The sequence below is a fragment of the Heterocephalus glaber genome, unplaced genomic scaffold (assembly GCF_053883595.1).
Source record: "Heterocephalus glaber isolate CG9 unplaced genomic scaffold, H.glaber_assembly_v1.0 deba00000281, whole genome shotgun sequence".
Lineage (NCBI taxonomy): Eukaryota > Metazoa > Chordata > Mammalia > Rodentia > Bathyergidae > Heterocephalus > Heterocephalus glaber.
The window spans coordinates 33,169,140-33,184,739 of NW_028258139.1; the positions used below are offsets into that span (position 1 = coordinate 33,169,140).

General features: G+C 36.6%; 1 protein-coding gene across 1 annotated transcript in view; it reads left to right on the forward strand.

Annotated features, from left to right (window-relative positions):
* Positions 1 to 234: 234 nt before the first annotated feature.
* Positions 235 to 15,600, forward strand: part of Rassf6 (Ras association domain family member 6) — a 38,126-nt gene continuing 22,760 nt past the window's right edge. The window contains 3 exon segments of the mRNA XM_087188271.1: positions 235 to 4,449; positions 4,547 to 4,645; positions 14,503 to 14,581. Coding sequence (XP_087044397.1) covers positions 4,382 to 4,449; positions 4,547 to 4,645; positions 14,503 to 14,581 — 246 coding nt within the window. The 5' untranslated portion in view covers positions 235 to 4,381.

Consider the following 15,600-nt stretch of genomic DNA (forward strand, 5'->3'; position numbering starts at 1 on the left):
TGTAATGAACAGTGTTGAATCTGAAGAAAAATAACATGGTCTCTCATTTCCCCAGGGTTATGTAGTACAGGAAAAAAACATGACATTAGACAAATTTTTCATCAAAATTGACCCTGCAGGTAAGAGACAAAGAAGAAAGGAAACTCCTGAAGGAAATCTCCCTCCAAACCTTCTCCCCACCCACCATCTTGTCTTCCACACCAGAAGTCACCTCAAGCAAGGTTAGATATTTTTGTGGTTAAAAATATACATATGGTTCAGAACAATTAATCTTATTTACATTGAACTTCATGGGGAAATTTGATATGGTTTGCAACCAATTCAGTTGAGAACCAGAATCACGGAATGAATTAAGTTCAAGGTACCACTGTAATTAGAAAGCTACAGATAATTTGCTGTGACAGTTCCTGTGCAAAAGAAATTCTGGGAAGTTAGCATTTGTTTTCTTTTTGGGTTTTTTCCTGGTTCTTTGTAAAATTCTGATCCTTGTGACAGTTCATGTTTCAGAAACAGGATGCTGTAGATATAAATACCAGCTTCCTGTGCATAGCATGGTAGCCAGCACAGAGAAGGAACTCAAGAAATATTTGTTGGGTATTCAAAGAAGTGAGGTAAATTTTCCACGTTTAAATACAGTAACCTCTGGTTGGGCACTGATGGTATTTTAAGTCACTGGCTCATGTGAATTCATTTGGGATTGAATTCACCTCCTCCTGTCCTCTGGGCTTGTTCTCATCACAATAACTAACAGGTCTAGACAAGCCCACGTATAAGCAGGAACACTACAAGAGGAAGGAGAACCATTAATGCTTCAGTTTTGTCTGAGTTGCCCACACACTGGGACTATGTTCCTGCTTCCTCAGGCACCAGATCCCATCTGCATGCTCAGAACTATTGTGCTTTCTGTCTTAGACCTGCCTAGCTTTTCCAGTGTTGTTTATTTATCCAGGACTTCATTGCTAACCTGACAAATCCCCTGACTCTTGAGCTACATTCTATCAGGGAAAAATGAAAAGTAAATAACGAAACTTACTAAGTGGTCTTAATTTGTATATGATATATGTGAATGACCTCTGGCTCCAAGGCCTATTATTGACTATGCTTCACCATCCAAAGTACATATGTTTGTAGCAACCATCTTCATTCTTGTCATGGTTTATTACTTTCTTACCAAAGAACTTAACATCCAAAGAAAGACCATGAAAGACTTGTAGTTTTTCCTCTTCATAAGTCCTCTTCATCTCTGCTATTTGTGACCTCTCTGTTATAATATTCTTAAGCCTTTGAGAAAACTAAATGAAACTCTTAAATCTACCAAGTCTCAATATCTTATATTTTTCAGAAGAACTCTACCAGGTTTTAATTTATAAGTCATGGTGAGTAGGAATGGAGAAATAGGGAGGGGAAACTATTTGAATTCATAGATCTATGCCTCGCTTCAACAATTAATAATACCAATGAGAATTTACCAAATCCTTTTCTTACCTTTTAGGTATTTGAAAACTGTATGATAATTGTAGACAATTTTTAGATCAGACATCGTCAATATTATTCCCTAACCAATTATAATATACTGCCTATGGATAAAATTGTTTTCCTGTTTTCATTTTCTCTCAAATTCCATTCAAATATCTTTCTTCCTAAAATCAGAGAATATGCAGATCTTTGAAAGCCTTTTCTTCTGCAGTCTTCTGAAGCTGGCTGTGATTTATTTTAACATAGACTACCAGTTTGACAATAGTTTGCACCTTTTTAATTATATCTGATTTTTTTTTTTTTTGGTACCGGGGAGAGAACTCGGGTCCTTGTGCTTATAAGGCAGGCACCGGAACCAGTGAGCTAAATCCCTAGCTATGTCTGATTTTTTTATTGATACAAAGAAAAGAGAGGGAACTGATTGTAAAGCATCTGCAGTGATTCCTTATCCCATCACAGCCAGTTTGCACTTTCTGATGATAATAAGCTTCCATTGATGGTTCTTCAGTTTACAATGTGCCCAGTATCTGGTGAGGGCCTACTGTCTGCATCCTCACATGGTGGAAGGAGCAAAACAACTCTTTCAGATCTCTGTTATAAGGGACATAATCCCATTCATCATGGCTCCGCCTTCATCACCTAATCATTTCCTGAAGTTCCTACCTCTTAATACCTTGGAATTTAGGTTTCAATGTATGAATTTTTGGAAATGCAAACAAACCATAGCACAGGGAAATCAATTAGGAGGCTGATACGGTAAACCAGGAGGAAGATGCTGGCTTGGCATAGGGTGGTAGCAGTAAGAAAGCTTTTGAATTCAGGTTATATAGTCAAAGTGAAATTAGTAGGACGTGCTTGGAGTGGAATTCTTATGATAAAGGAGAAAATTGAGTCTTAGTTTTGGAGCATGATTATGTAGATGGGAAAGAATTGTAGAAGACTGAATTCTGGATCATGAGAGAAAGTGGTTCTTTTATCAGCTGTGGTGGTTTTAAAATACCTGTTAGAAACCTATATCGAGATTAAATGGGTGTTGACATGAGTCTAGAACTCAACAGAGAGGCAGGCTGTGGACACAATGACTTACCTGGAAAAAAGTACAAGTATAGATAGAGAACGGAGTAAACTCTCAAACCAGTCGGCATTTAGAGATCATAGAGAGATGTGAGCAAAAGACTAAAATAAAGAGACTTGCAAGATGGCAAGAAAATAGAGCAAGTTTACTGTTGCTATATTGCCTCAAAAGCCTCATGAAGAAAGTGTTTGAAAGGAGAAAAATATCAATCTTATCAAAAGCCACTACAAGACAGAAAATGAACTATTTGGCAAGGTATAGGCCATTGAAATGTGGGAGGAGTGGAGCAAGGAGGGGTAAAGGAATAGGAGGTAAATAATCAAGGTCTGGGAAGCAGAAGGTAGTAGTGGGGACCCAGGATCATCAATGGAGACCTTGCTATGGGGCATTTATAACTCTCTTCTTTGGATTATTTAGTGTGACATATTTAGGGACAAAATTCATGTATTAAGAAGCTAAAGCAAGAATTGTATAGCTAGACATTCCAGAGCAAATCTTGTGAAGTGAGATTTGTTGGGCTAATGGAACATGCTGAGTCTCTGTTCCAGGACAGCCTAAAATGCCCATGTGCCTTCTGACTAGTAGAGGTACTTGGGTTAAATTACTTGGGCTACTCTGGCAGATCCTTTACCAACAATATGTTATAAAAGAGGATGACCCACTCAACTAGAGGGGCACTGTGATTTGAGCAAGTGGATAACAGTGCAACAGGAAGTAAGGCATAAATCAGTAATGGTGGTGAAAAGCATGAAATAAAAGTATAACAGTGCAGATAAAAAGGCTATGGGAAGACTTAAAGAGGTTCCATTGAGTGAAGCCTGGAAGGAAGCAGAGAGCTGGACTTTCAGGAATAACCATCTTTTCAGGGGGAATTGATGAAAGGAGACTCAATGATATGACATTTCATTAGAGTATAGGCCTAGAGTTGAAAATAATGCTTCAATTTTGTTTGGACAGGTTTGGTGGAATTTTTTGAAGCCTAAATATGTTTAAAGGACATATGCTACATTTACTAAGAATGAGATCCCAAGTTTTGAGGCTGAGGAGTTGATGTGATGGTCAGAATGATAAAAACATAAAACGAGGTTCCAGTGAAGTATTAAGCCTAGGTACTAATAGAAGATGCTAGTAAGATTAACAAAGTACTATAAGAAAAAGAGAGGCATTAGGGATTTTGTGAAAGTAGCAGAATATTTATTCTCTTTTTTTCTTCCTGGTGTCCTAAATAATTAAGATATAAAGTGTCTTCCACTCATCTTTCCCAAAAGAAGGACATGCTACACACATACTTTTTTTTTTTTTTTGGAAAACTGACTTTGACTTTTCTCTCCAGTCTTTGTATTTTGTCTACATTCCTTATGATTGTATACGTTTAGAACAATGATAAATATTTAAGCTCTTTGGCATAGAATAACCAGAAAACGTTATGCTTAAAATTTTGATTGCACTCTAATGCCATTTATATTTCGAGAGTCCAAAGAAGACTTAAAGGGTATTATAACAACCTTAATCAACCGTTCAAGGCAGAGCTTGATTTTAGCTGCTTGAAAACTAAAATTATGTTCAGATAACTAGGGCAGGGCCCAATAACATTTAGTTAAGTTGCTACAATAGCAGAAGTATGATCCCTTGCAGCACTTCATATGGGAGCAAACTTTCTAGAAATGCATCAGAAATAGATTTACCAAGTTGTCCAGTCTTTTCCTTGCTTTGATTCATTGTATCTGTAGCTTTTCGGTTTACACAATAAATTTTTCTATTTTGCTCACACATGAAATATCACTTGAAAGCACCCGAAGATATTCTCATGCACTAGAGAAATAATTAAATATGCTGGGGATTTCGCTCAGTAGTGCTGCGTCTGCCTGGCAAGTGCAAGGTCCTGAGTTTGATCCCTGGTACGCACCTTTAAAATAACGAAATATTCAATTTAAATAAGAAAAGTTTTGACTGCATCCAAGGGAAAAAAATTATTAATGTAACTCTACTGTTTAGGGTATCTTCAGACCATCTTGAAAAGGAGGGAAAGATGACTAGGATGGCTCAGCCCTACCCTTCTTGGGTTTTCATCAATGACAGGACATTCATAACCAGGTAATTACAAACTTAGGTTATCCTACTCACCAGTCATTTGTGGAATATACTATTGAGCATTTCTAAGCATGATACATGATCAAGATCAATAATATGAATCACCAGTTGAGACACTAGATAAGAAGTTTTGAATTCCTAGAGACTACTAACCCATATTCATTGAACAGTCACTCATATTTCATTAGTAGTGGTTTGATTTCCAAAGCTGTATTTCTCTTTTAATTTTTGCAACAGTTCTAAAGAGCAGGATTAAGTGAAGGATCTATGGCCCCTCAGGTACAATATAGCCAAAGAATTAGTCCAGGGACCAATAACAGTGTGTTCTTTTCTGACTGCTCCTTTCTTTGCTCTTCATGGCATACTATATTTCTAATGTTTCCCTCTTGATAATACGTTATGCAATATATGGCCAAAATTCTCCACTGTTTTCTTTATACATGATAAATAACACCTTACGTTTCCTTGGAAATAAATACCTGAGTAGAGTTTTAAAAACTGTGAAAGTGAGAACTGAATGTGGCCAAGCTACAACCAGAGCTGGGGAAAGAAATGATAAAATAGTAAAAAAAAAAAAAAAAAAATCCAGTGATACTGAAATATGACCCAAGTCATACATGGGATGGGAAAGAAAATAAAGCTGAATGATAGAGAAGTAGGTGTAAATCACACAGGGTTGGGCAATAGAAAAGTGGAGAGAATAAATATCATCAAAGATCCTCCAGGCACATCTGGAGGATAAGGCTGAAATATAAAGGTACGAAGACATGAAGTAAAAGAAGATTCTTCTGTTCATTCCTCAAATACAAATACTGCTCACTGTACACTGGTACTCTTCTGAACCCTGAACATTGACTAAGGAACCAAACAAAATCCTTATTTTAATGAGTGTTATGGTTTAGATCTATAGCTTAGATCTAAAATATCCCCTCCAAAGTCTCACATGTTATTAGGGTGATTGGATCAGGGATTCATCTTTTGATGAGTTCAGTAACTGGATGTGCTGTTAGGAGATGGCCTGGCTGGAGGTGAGTGACTGCAGGATGTGACCTAAAAAAGTGTATTCTTGTTCCTGGCTCCTCTCATGTCTCCCTGCTTCCTGGCTACTGTGGGTTAAGCTCCTTTTCCTCCACTATACTCTTCTGCCATCCTGTTCTGTGTTTGAGCCAGCTGATCGTGGACTGAAACCATGAATGAAGATAAACCTCTTCCTTTATATTGTGAGGATCAAGTATTGTGTCCAGCAACAGAAAGACTAGCTAATAAAATGGGGTTACATCCTATGAGGGAAAGTACAGCCAATAAGAAAGATAAATGCTGAATGATGTGAAGCATAAAAATAAAGAAGGAAATAAAGAATTCTGGAGGTAAGAGAGTGGGAGAGTTCCAGATGAGTTTTGTATAAAGGCCTCTGTGAAGAGATAGCCCTAGAGGAAAAACCTGCAGGTGTGTGCCTATGGGACATTCTAGCAAAAAGGACACCAAATACACAGCCCACATGCATATATATGATTGTTGAAGAAGCCAGTGTAGGGGAATTGAAGGAGACAGAACATGTAGGATTTCATAGACCATTATGAGATGGGCCCATTACCACTAATTGAGATGAGAAGCCATGGAAAAAAATTTAAGCACATGGGTGAAAACATCGGATTGGCTGCTGTTTTAGAAACAAATGTAAGAAGGGAGAAGAATGGCAGCAGAGAAATTACCATTAGCTGATATTTCAGGATAGTGATGACAGAGGCTTGGACAAGGCAGCAGCAGCAGAGTTAGAAATAAATGTATGTTCAGATTTTAGCCAGCTCTCACCATCAGTGAGTTCCTTATATATGTGTTATCTTGGAAATATTATGAGAAAAACTATGTTTGTGCTGACCATGTACAGATATTTTTCTTGTCATAATTCCCTAAACAATTCACTGTGAAGAGCTATTTATATGGCATGTACACTGTGTTAGATATTATAAGTAATCTAGAGATGATTTAAGTCTACAGGAGGATGTGAATGTGGTAGATAATAGGCAAGTCTTTTTCCCTTTCCCCTCTTCCCCTGGTATTCTTCCCTATTCCAAGAAATCTGCCTCCCTGTCTCCTACAAACTCTCCCTTATTTTACTCTTTATATTTTGGGTTTTTTATGTAAGAGAAACCATGCAATATTTAACTTTATTTGTCTGGTTTATTTTACTTAACACTATGGGCTCAATATCCATCCATTTTCATGCAAATGACATGAAATCATTCTTTTTTATGGCTGAATAAAACTCCATTGTGTATATAAACTACATTTTTTTAAGAGTAGGAAAAATTTATTGAGAGAAAGAAAGCTTTTGTCCAAGAGAGACAGAAGGGGAACTAGAAAGTGGGTTGCCACGGCAGGGGATTTAGCTCAGTAGTTCTGGTGGCTGCTTTGCAAGCATAAGGTCCTGAGTTTGATCCCTTGTACGAAAAGAAAAAAGATACAGTTGTGGTTTTGACTTGTTTGGGCCAGGGATTTAGCTCAGTGGTTCTGCTGCCTGCCTGGCAAGCTCAAGGTCCTGAGTTCGATCTCTGGTACCCCCCCCCCAAAAACCCAAGAATGTGGGTTGCCCACCTACCCCACTTTTCAAAGATGTTTTATACAGCGAAGTCATGTGTTGAGGCAGGTACGAAGTGGGACAAAACTATAAGAAAGATCCAATGGAAATTTAAGAGGTGGGTATGAGATAGGACAAAACCATGACCAACCAATAAGATTACAAATACAGTCACCCAGGTAATATTGATTAAATGGGATCAAATGGGAAAACAAGTCACATAAAAGGAATTTCCCATTTAGAATATCAATCACTGCTATCTCTCTAGGGGAAGTAGTGTCTCTTCCTTTTTATAAGGCTAACCAGTGAATGTGCCTTAATTGTTCTCCGTGTTAGCTTCTTGCTGTTTTGGCTGCTGGAGGGCTGGCTCCTTGAGGGCAGCCCTGTCTAACTGCCTATAAGATATCTAACTAACTTACCTATCTATGATATTCCCCCCTCTAAAGCAGTACCCCTAACTGCTGTGAGGGCACAAGGGTTGAAGACCATTCTGATTACTTCCAGCTGAAGAGGGCTGTAGTTGTGATCTGCAGTCAGAGTTACTTTATAGAAGACCTATCTAAATGCCCTCGATAGGTACCAGGCATTGTCGTCTTGGGTAGACTTATAGCTTGGAGTCTGGAGGAGAAAAAAGTCAAAGAAATAGTTAAAAATACATGGGCTAAATAATAAAGTCACCAGGGTAGTTATAAATATAGCCAACAAGTGTTTTCACCAGGAAGAACTAGCAATAGGCTTCCACAAAGAGGATTAGCAGAAGGTCGAGTGGACTTCAGAATCCAGTATAGAAGTTGTATTGTATAAACTACACTTTCTATATCTATTGTCTATTGATGGGTATGTAGGCTGTATGTTTCCAGAGCTTAATTACTGTGAATTGTGCTGCTTTAAACATAAGCATACATGTACCACTCCATAATGATTCCCACAGTTTTTATAAGTGTACTTTCCTTTGGTTATGGCACAGCAGCTCTCTATCATATGGATTCTCTGGGTGGCAAGGGCTTTTCTCAGTTCTTTATACCTTTCCATAATTAGATTGGAATCTCCTCTGAACAGACTTCTAGCAATCAATATTGTTCTGGCTGGACTCACTGGCTCTCCATAAACCAGGACTTCCCTCCCCAGACAAAACCCCAAGACAATGTGAAAAAGAAGCACCTATGCCTTCCTAACTAGTCTGCACTTGAGGGCCTTGTTTCTCCTGCCAATACAGCCAGTATGCATGTGTATTTCTATTTATTCTTCAGGTCTTTCATGGTCTTTGAATCTCATTTTCTGTAAGACAAGTTCATTTTTCACCTAGATAAAGCCTCCAGTTCTGTTCTAAATAGATTCTTATCAGTCTCATTTGTAGCCATAACTAGCCAATGGTAACTTTTCTGTGTTCCCACAAGGTCTTCTTTTACCTGAGTGATACACTTTTGAACTGGGTCTTTTTTTTACTGAAGTAGGCAACTATCCATACACTAGTAGTCACCAAATCACCTTATTGTTTCCCAGTCTTAGTCTTCATTTCCTATGAAACCCTCCCTGAACCTCAGTAAGATTTCACCTAGCCCTTGTTATTTACTTATTTATATTACTATATTACTTATATTATATATTATTTATATTTATTATATTACTTATTTACTTATTTGAAAATATTTCCTAATTATAAATATAAAATTATTTTATAAATTATATTTTATACATTTTTATAATTTAAAAAGCTGAGAAAAATTAAAACCATGTAGGTTGAGAGAATAAAAGTATACCAAACACTCAGGAAAAAGTGCACTGTTTAAACGTTACATATTCCTCACTTTGCAAAGATTCTGTTTCACAAAACAGAGATCACACTATGTCTTGTTTTGCACACTGGGCATGTTCCCAACATTTTCTCATACTATTAAAAAAATCTTCCTAGGATGATTTTAATGACACTGTAGCATTCACTAATTAGAAATACCATAAGGTTATCATTCCCTTATTTTTGATCTTCAGAATAGCTCCAGTTTTGTTTTGTTTTTTAACACATAGAGTTCACAGATGTAGCATAGGACCAAATTAACCTAATATATGTAATATTATTGCTACAAATTGGCTTTTTAAAAAATTTTGATGAGTTTATTCTCCCACCAACAGCTAAAGGCCTCCAGCCCATTTGTTTTTATTTCTTAATGCATGGATGTTTGGTTTTCCTAAGTGCTCTGTAAGCCCTTAGAAGCTAAGTCCTGAGCACATTTTGCATCCTGTTTCCCAAAGTGGGGCAGCAGAATGATAAGTCTATGAGATGACTTCAAATGAAATGACTGTAAGACACAGATGATCGCTTTTTATTTGAATATTTATGGACAGTATTCAGAAAATGTAACTAGCAATTCAATATTTGATTTCATAAATATTGTTGCTCAAGACAAATACATACTTAAATGAAGTTAGTTAGAAGATTAACAATAAATAATATCTTGAATTGACCTAAATTTAAAAAGCAATACATGAATTAATTGAACAGCACTGCTGTAGCTCTCAGCCAGAATGTAGTTACCGTTCATAGATGTTAACCTTACAACCTAATATGAAACTAATTTTATATCACTGAAAATACTTTTATAAATACTTTCTAGCAATCAGACAAAGAAAACTAACAAATTTTGAGAACCTATCCACATCCTCATTTTATTATTTGTAGAAAAATGTCGCAATGAAATAACATATTTTTAGAGATTATTTCTAATGAAGCTGCTGAGATTCCACTGACCTCTATTTTGTGTCATATTTTGAACTGGCAGAATGAAGGACTTGTAGTTTGTCCTCTATAATCCAGAGCCTCTTTGGGGACTCAGGATCCATGTGGTGAAGTAAAATATTGTAGCAGCATAACTTTGTGAACATCAGACTTGAAGATAGCAATTCCACCTGCTTCAGAATCAGGATGCATGCTTATGATACACATTCTAACTTCCTTCCCAGAACCAGTCAGGTAATTCTGATGCTGACTGAAATCTGAGAGCTGTGCAGAGAGGAAGGGATTGAAGTTCTGAGAACTTCTGATGTCCAGGCATAAACAGTAAACAAACTTCCTGGAGCCAGGAGAACTCTCTGCAAACTGTCACCAAAAGTTCTAATGATGTCACTGGCCAGCTGTGACATACAAGTCTAGCAGACACTACCCACTCCCTGTCTACACTAGGCATTGTGGTAAACAAGATGGAAATCATTAACTTATTAAGGCAGTTTTATTTTTTCAGCACAGAAATACATGGAAATAACAGAAATTAGTAGTCAACTAGAATCTACAGAACTGGAATTTTGATCCCAGGAAGTTTTCTGAGAATTACATATGATAAGTAAAATAAGACCTTAATAGTGCCACAGGAGACATATGATTTGTGTCTCACTACTGAGTGAAAATTCTCTGAACTTGGAAACTTCTTGGCTGCTGAGTGTTGACACAGACTGGCTTCCTGCTCAGATGGCAAGGTTGCAGTTGCTGTTTCTTTGCCTGGAGTCATCAGTTTTCCCACCTCACAAGGTAAATATTCTAAACTAAAAAAAATGGTTCCATGTGGTTGGTTTCAATGTACTTTTATTTCAAGATGTGGGCTGAAATCCAGGCACTTCAGAGGTGAGAAAATGCCAGGCTTGTATTGAAAAAAACAAAACAAAACAAAAAAAGAAGTTTGAATACAGTTTCTGAGCCAGATCAGATTTCTCTCTCAGAACCTGCTAGACATTTTCTACCACTTAGGAACTTGATGCTGTGCCTGTTCTAACAGCAGTTCAAAAGCCATGTGTATATTCTTGTCCTTAGTAAACAAGCTTCATTAGCATGATGTAATAAATTTTAGCAAAAGTGCATTATTCCATAGTTTCTTTTTTGAAGCGTCTTAGCCAGAACTTTCCATTGAAACAAAGGAGCACCTCTAAGCATGAATTAAACACTAAGAGTCGTGTTCAGGAGGCTGCTCCCACCCGTTATCAGTTGGTTTCTTTAGAAACCAATCAAAAGTATTCCAGGTTTTTCATGCCTCAAAGAATTGGGTGAAACAAGCCAATAATGGTGTCAAAAGATTATTTTAAAAATTCGAGTTACCTGGATATGTAAGAGACCAGCTCTGCAGAGCAAATTTAGGCCAAAGACAGAAAGAGGGCAAAAACAAAAATGAAAGTACACACCACATCTGAGAAACATGGTGTGGACTACTGCACAAACATCCACAATATCAGCTTTCCAGGATGTGCCACTCACATCTCATGGGGAGCTCAAGAGAAGTTCTACACACTGAGTGTGGGTGTTGCCCCAGCATCATGTGATTGACAGGTCCTGCTCATTTCCCCAGCCAACTTTGCCACACCCTATCTCCTATAACAAACCTGCCTCAAGGAGCCAGAGGGCACATTTTGCCCAGGTTTTGTGTCCTGAGTCTTCTGCTGATCAAAGGAACAAGAGTAAATGCCTTGTGCCTCAGCAAGCTCTGAAGACAAGGTTGTAGAGAGAAGGCATTGCTCTCCTGAAGGACACTGTATTTCTGTCTTTAACAAAGGATAGAGAAGCCATCTCTGACAAAAATATAGGCTACTTTCAAAATTTAGCTATTATGAACTGTGCTGCTATAACATGACTATGCATGCATACCCAGGGGAAGCTACCTAGGAGGAGAACAGCTGGGTCAAATGAAATTCTTAGTTTTATTTGTTGGAGGAGTTTCCATACTGATTTCCGTAGTGGATATACTGGTTTATATTCCCACCAACAATGTGGAAGGGTTTCTTTTACCACCGGTAAGAGTTGTCAGTATTAGATTTCTTGATAAAACCCATTCTTTCTGAAGATGAACTTTTGAATTATGGTCTACCTTGAGATCATAATGTTAAATGAAATAAATGAGATACACAAGCTTAAATATATGATTCCTCTTATTTGGGAAACTCAAAATACAGTACAAATAAGAAGCAAATTAAACATGTACTAGCTCCTTATAAGAAATGTGAACATTATGTACTGCAAGCATGTACTAAATAAATAAATATACTTAAATATATGAATTAGTCAAGAGTTTAAAATAAGTCAGAGGCAAAGAGTATGAAATATGTTTTGAGCAACCTTTTTTAAAAATCAGAAATTTTTTTTCTATTTGGAGATAATTTTTTAAAAATTCCCATTGTATCTGATAATGTGGTAAAAATAAAAGAAATGATTATAAGAAACTAGGTAACTAGATTTGCTATTATGTCACAAAAAGGCTGAGAACATTATGTGATACGTGATGGAGGACCTTTCTTACACTTATACAGCATGTGACATTTTTCAGTAAGCATGTATTGTTAGGAATCATTAAGTATATCAAAGATTCAATAATTTGTTATTCCCAGCAAAATTTATCTACTGCACAATTATCTATTTTGTTTCTCTATTTCCTGAATGATGGGTCCTGGGGAATTCTTTCTAGATTCCTGCTGTCCAAAACAAAGAATTGAACAAGACACAAAGAAAAGTAGCAGTGTGTATATTTATTGAAGGTGGAAAAGACGTACACTCTGCAGAGTCAGCACAGGCCTGTGAGCAGAGACTCACAATGGCCTCAAAGATAAGGGAAACCCTTTTGTGTCAGAATTCATGGATTAGCTTCCTCCCTATGCAAATAAGACCAATGGGGGGTTGACCTATCAAAACCTCACTTGGTCTGCTGCTAAATTTAGACTGTCCTACAGAAGACTCACTTGGTTTCACTCCAGATGTAAATGAAGAATTGAAAAACTAAAATCAGGACAGGGTTCTTTGGTTTCCAGGGAACGAATATGGTGTCTGTTGCTTGCTCATTATTATAAAAACAAAAGGAAAAATTCTTTTTGCAACTAACATTGAGATAATTTACTTCCACTCATCATCCTGTCTCATGTCCATGTTTATTATGGTTGAAAAAAATAAAAATGAGCTCTTCTAGCCAGCTACATATCCTGATAAGATTAAGGAACTCATTTCTTGCTAAATTCATTATTCATGAGAAATATCAGAATGTAAGCAATTTCCATCTGCTGAGCAGCTGCAGTTCAGGACACAAAGTAAAAGTACACCTAAGCACTTGACAGTTAATGGTAAGTCCTCAGTTATTAAAATCAGTGGAGCTTTGGAAGAACAAGAGCCCCAGGACCTCCTCAGTATCCCCACTCTGTACCCACACATACCTGTCAACATATGGGGAACCTCTCAACAGCTGGCTTTCTCCACACAAGAGACTGTGAGCAGGAACTCTCAGCGTCCTGCAGGGTCTTCCTTGTTCTGTATATTCATTTGCCTAGTGATTCAATTCATGTGGAAGTTTAACGTTCCTCAGTTTAGTAAAACTACCACCCCCATGATCTGATGTGTAATGATTTTTTTTAATTGTTATTTTTTATTAGTACATGTTTGTAGTACATAATGATTAGATTCTATGTGGAGAACTGGTGTGCATACATAACACATCTTAATTCTTTTTCATCCCCTTTTCCTCCTCTTGCTCCCATCTCCCTCAATTTCTTGGTCCTCTTCCCTTTTGCAAAAGATATATCTCCTTATTTTCTATTACCTATGTTTTATTTTCCTCTGTGTTTATATTTTGGGTTTCTGATGGAAAAAAATAACAAAATACTTAAGCTTGTGTGTATGATTTACTTTACTTAAAATTATAGCCTCAAGATGCATCCATTCATTTTACCCTTCTTTATGACAGAGTAGTACTCCACTGTGCACATGTACATCACATTTTCTTTACTCATTCATCTTTGTATAGACATATAGGCTACTTCCAAGATTTAGCTATTATTAATTATGCTGCTACAAACATGAGTATGCATGTATCACTGTAATATGACAGGTGTGGCAGGAACTAGGGTCCTCGTGCCAGAAGGAATCTGATTTCAAGGAAGGAGAACTCACCCTTTAGCCATTGCTTCACCCCTATCAGTTACACACTAAGTACTTAGTTTAGGTTGGTTAAATGTTAGAAAGCAAAACATGAAATGTGAAACCAAATTTTGTCCTGGTTACCTTCTTCTGTAGTACACTCTTATCACCACTCCTGCTCTGTTTTACCTTGTCGAGCTTTTATTTATGAATTAGCATTCCAGTGTCTGTTAGCAACACTAAGTGTGCTTCAATTTTCATTGACCTACAATAAATTAAAATGACAGAAATAAGGATTCCATTCATCATTTTTTCTATCTCATACCTTTATGAACTAAAAGTACTATTATTGTCTTTTACTATTAAAAAAACTAAGATTGACTGTAACTGAATGTAATTTTTTTTTAGGGAACAACTTAATTCTTTATTGAATACCTATAACATTTTTTATGAGAACCAGAAAAATCTGCATATTTTATGTGGACAGGTAAGCTCACCAAAGAAATTTAACATGGTTTGATTCTCAGGGGGAAAAATATTTTACAGTTCTTCTCTACAGAGGAGTTAGGATGTGTTGGAATCTATAATTTGGTAGCACAAGGACTGGGGAGAAATAGGTAAGTCTTTGGCTTGATTCTGACTTTCATTTTTAGACTGTAGTACCAAATACCAGGCCTGGAACATCTGTGACTTTCTAAACATGTTTGAGATAGGAAAGCATTTTAAAACAATTTTAATGACATATTTGCTTTCTGTTTTAAAAAGAAAGTATAATATGTTTTGAAGAGAAATTTCATTAGAAGTCTGCCATAATACTTTCTTACAAATGCAGCAGGATGTGTAGAGAAGGATGTTCATTTTGGTATCATTCATAATGGAGAAAATTTGAAGATATTTTAAGCCTCTACCTATAGTGGATGAGTCAAATAAATCATGATGTATCTGTAATACGAATGAGTTTTATTAAAATTAATATGCATTTTATCATAATTAGAATAAATTTTAAATTGTTCAAAAATAGTTCAGGAAGCTCCTGAAGCTAGAAAGTGTTTTTCAGGGGAGCAACTGTCATGCTACTATGCAAGAGGCCTTTGGTTTTCCTTTTTATTCTTTTTTTCCTTCCTTTTTGGTTTAATTTGAATACTTTGTTCTCCACAGATGTCTTCATTGAGTCTTATACAACAGTGGGACTCATTTCATATATTTACACTATCTTTCTGGCTCCAGGGAACATTAGGATTTTCTACTCCTGATTTAAATCTTCAAGTTTGATGGCACATCATGGCATTTAGACCATCACGAATTGGCTTAAGTTGGAAACTTGGAAATGAGGAAATGTAATGTACAAATCACTCTAGCTTCTACTACTATGCTTAAATGATTTAGTTCAATTGGGTATTTTAATTACCTTCCAAATTTTAGTATACTGAATAAAATAACCAATCTCTTTATAAAGAAATGTACCTAATTTTAAATCATCCCAGGCTTATCAGCCAAAGAAATAAC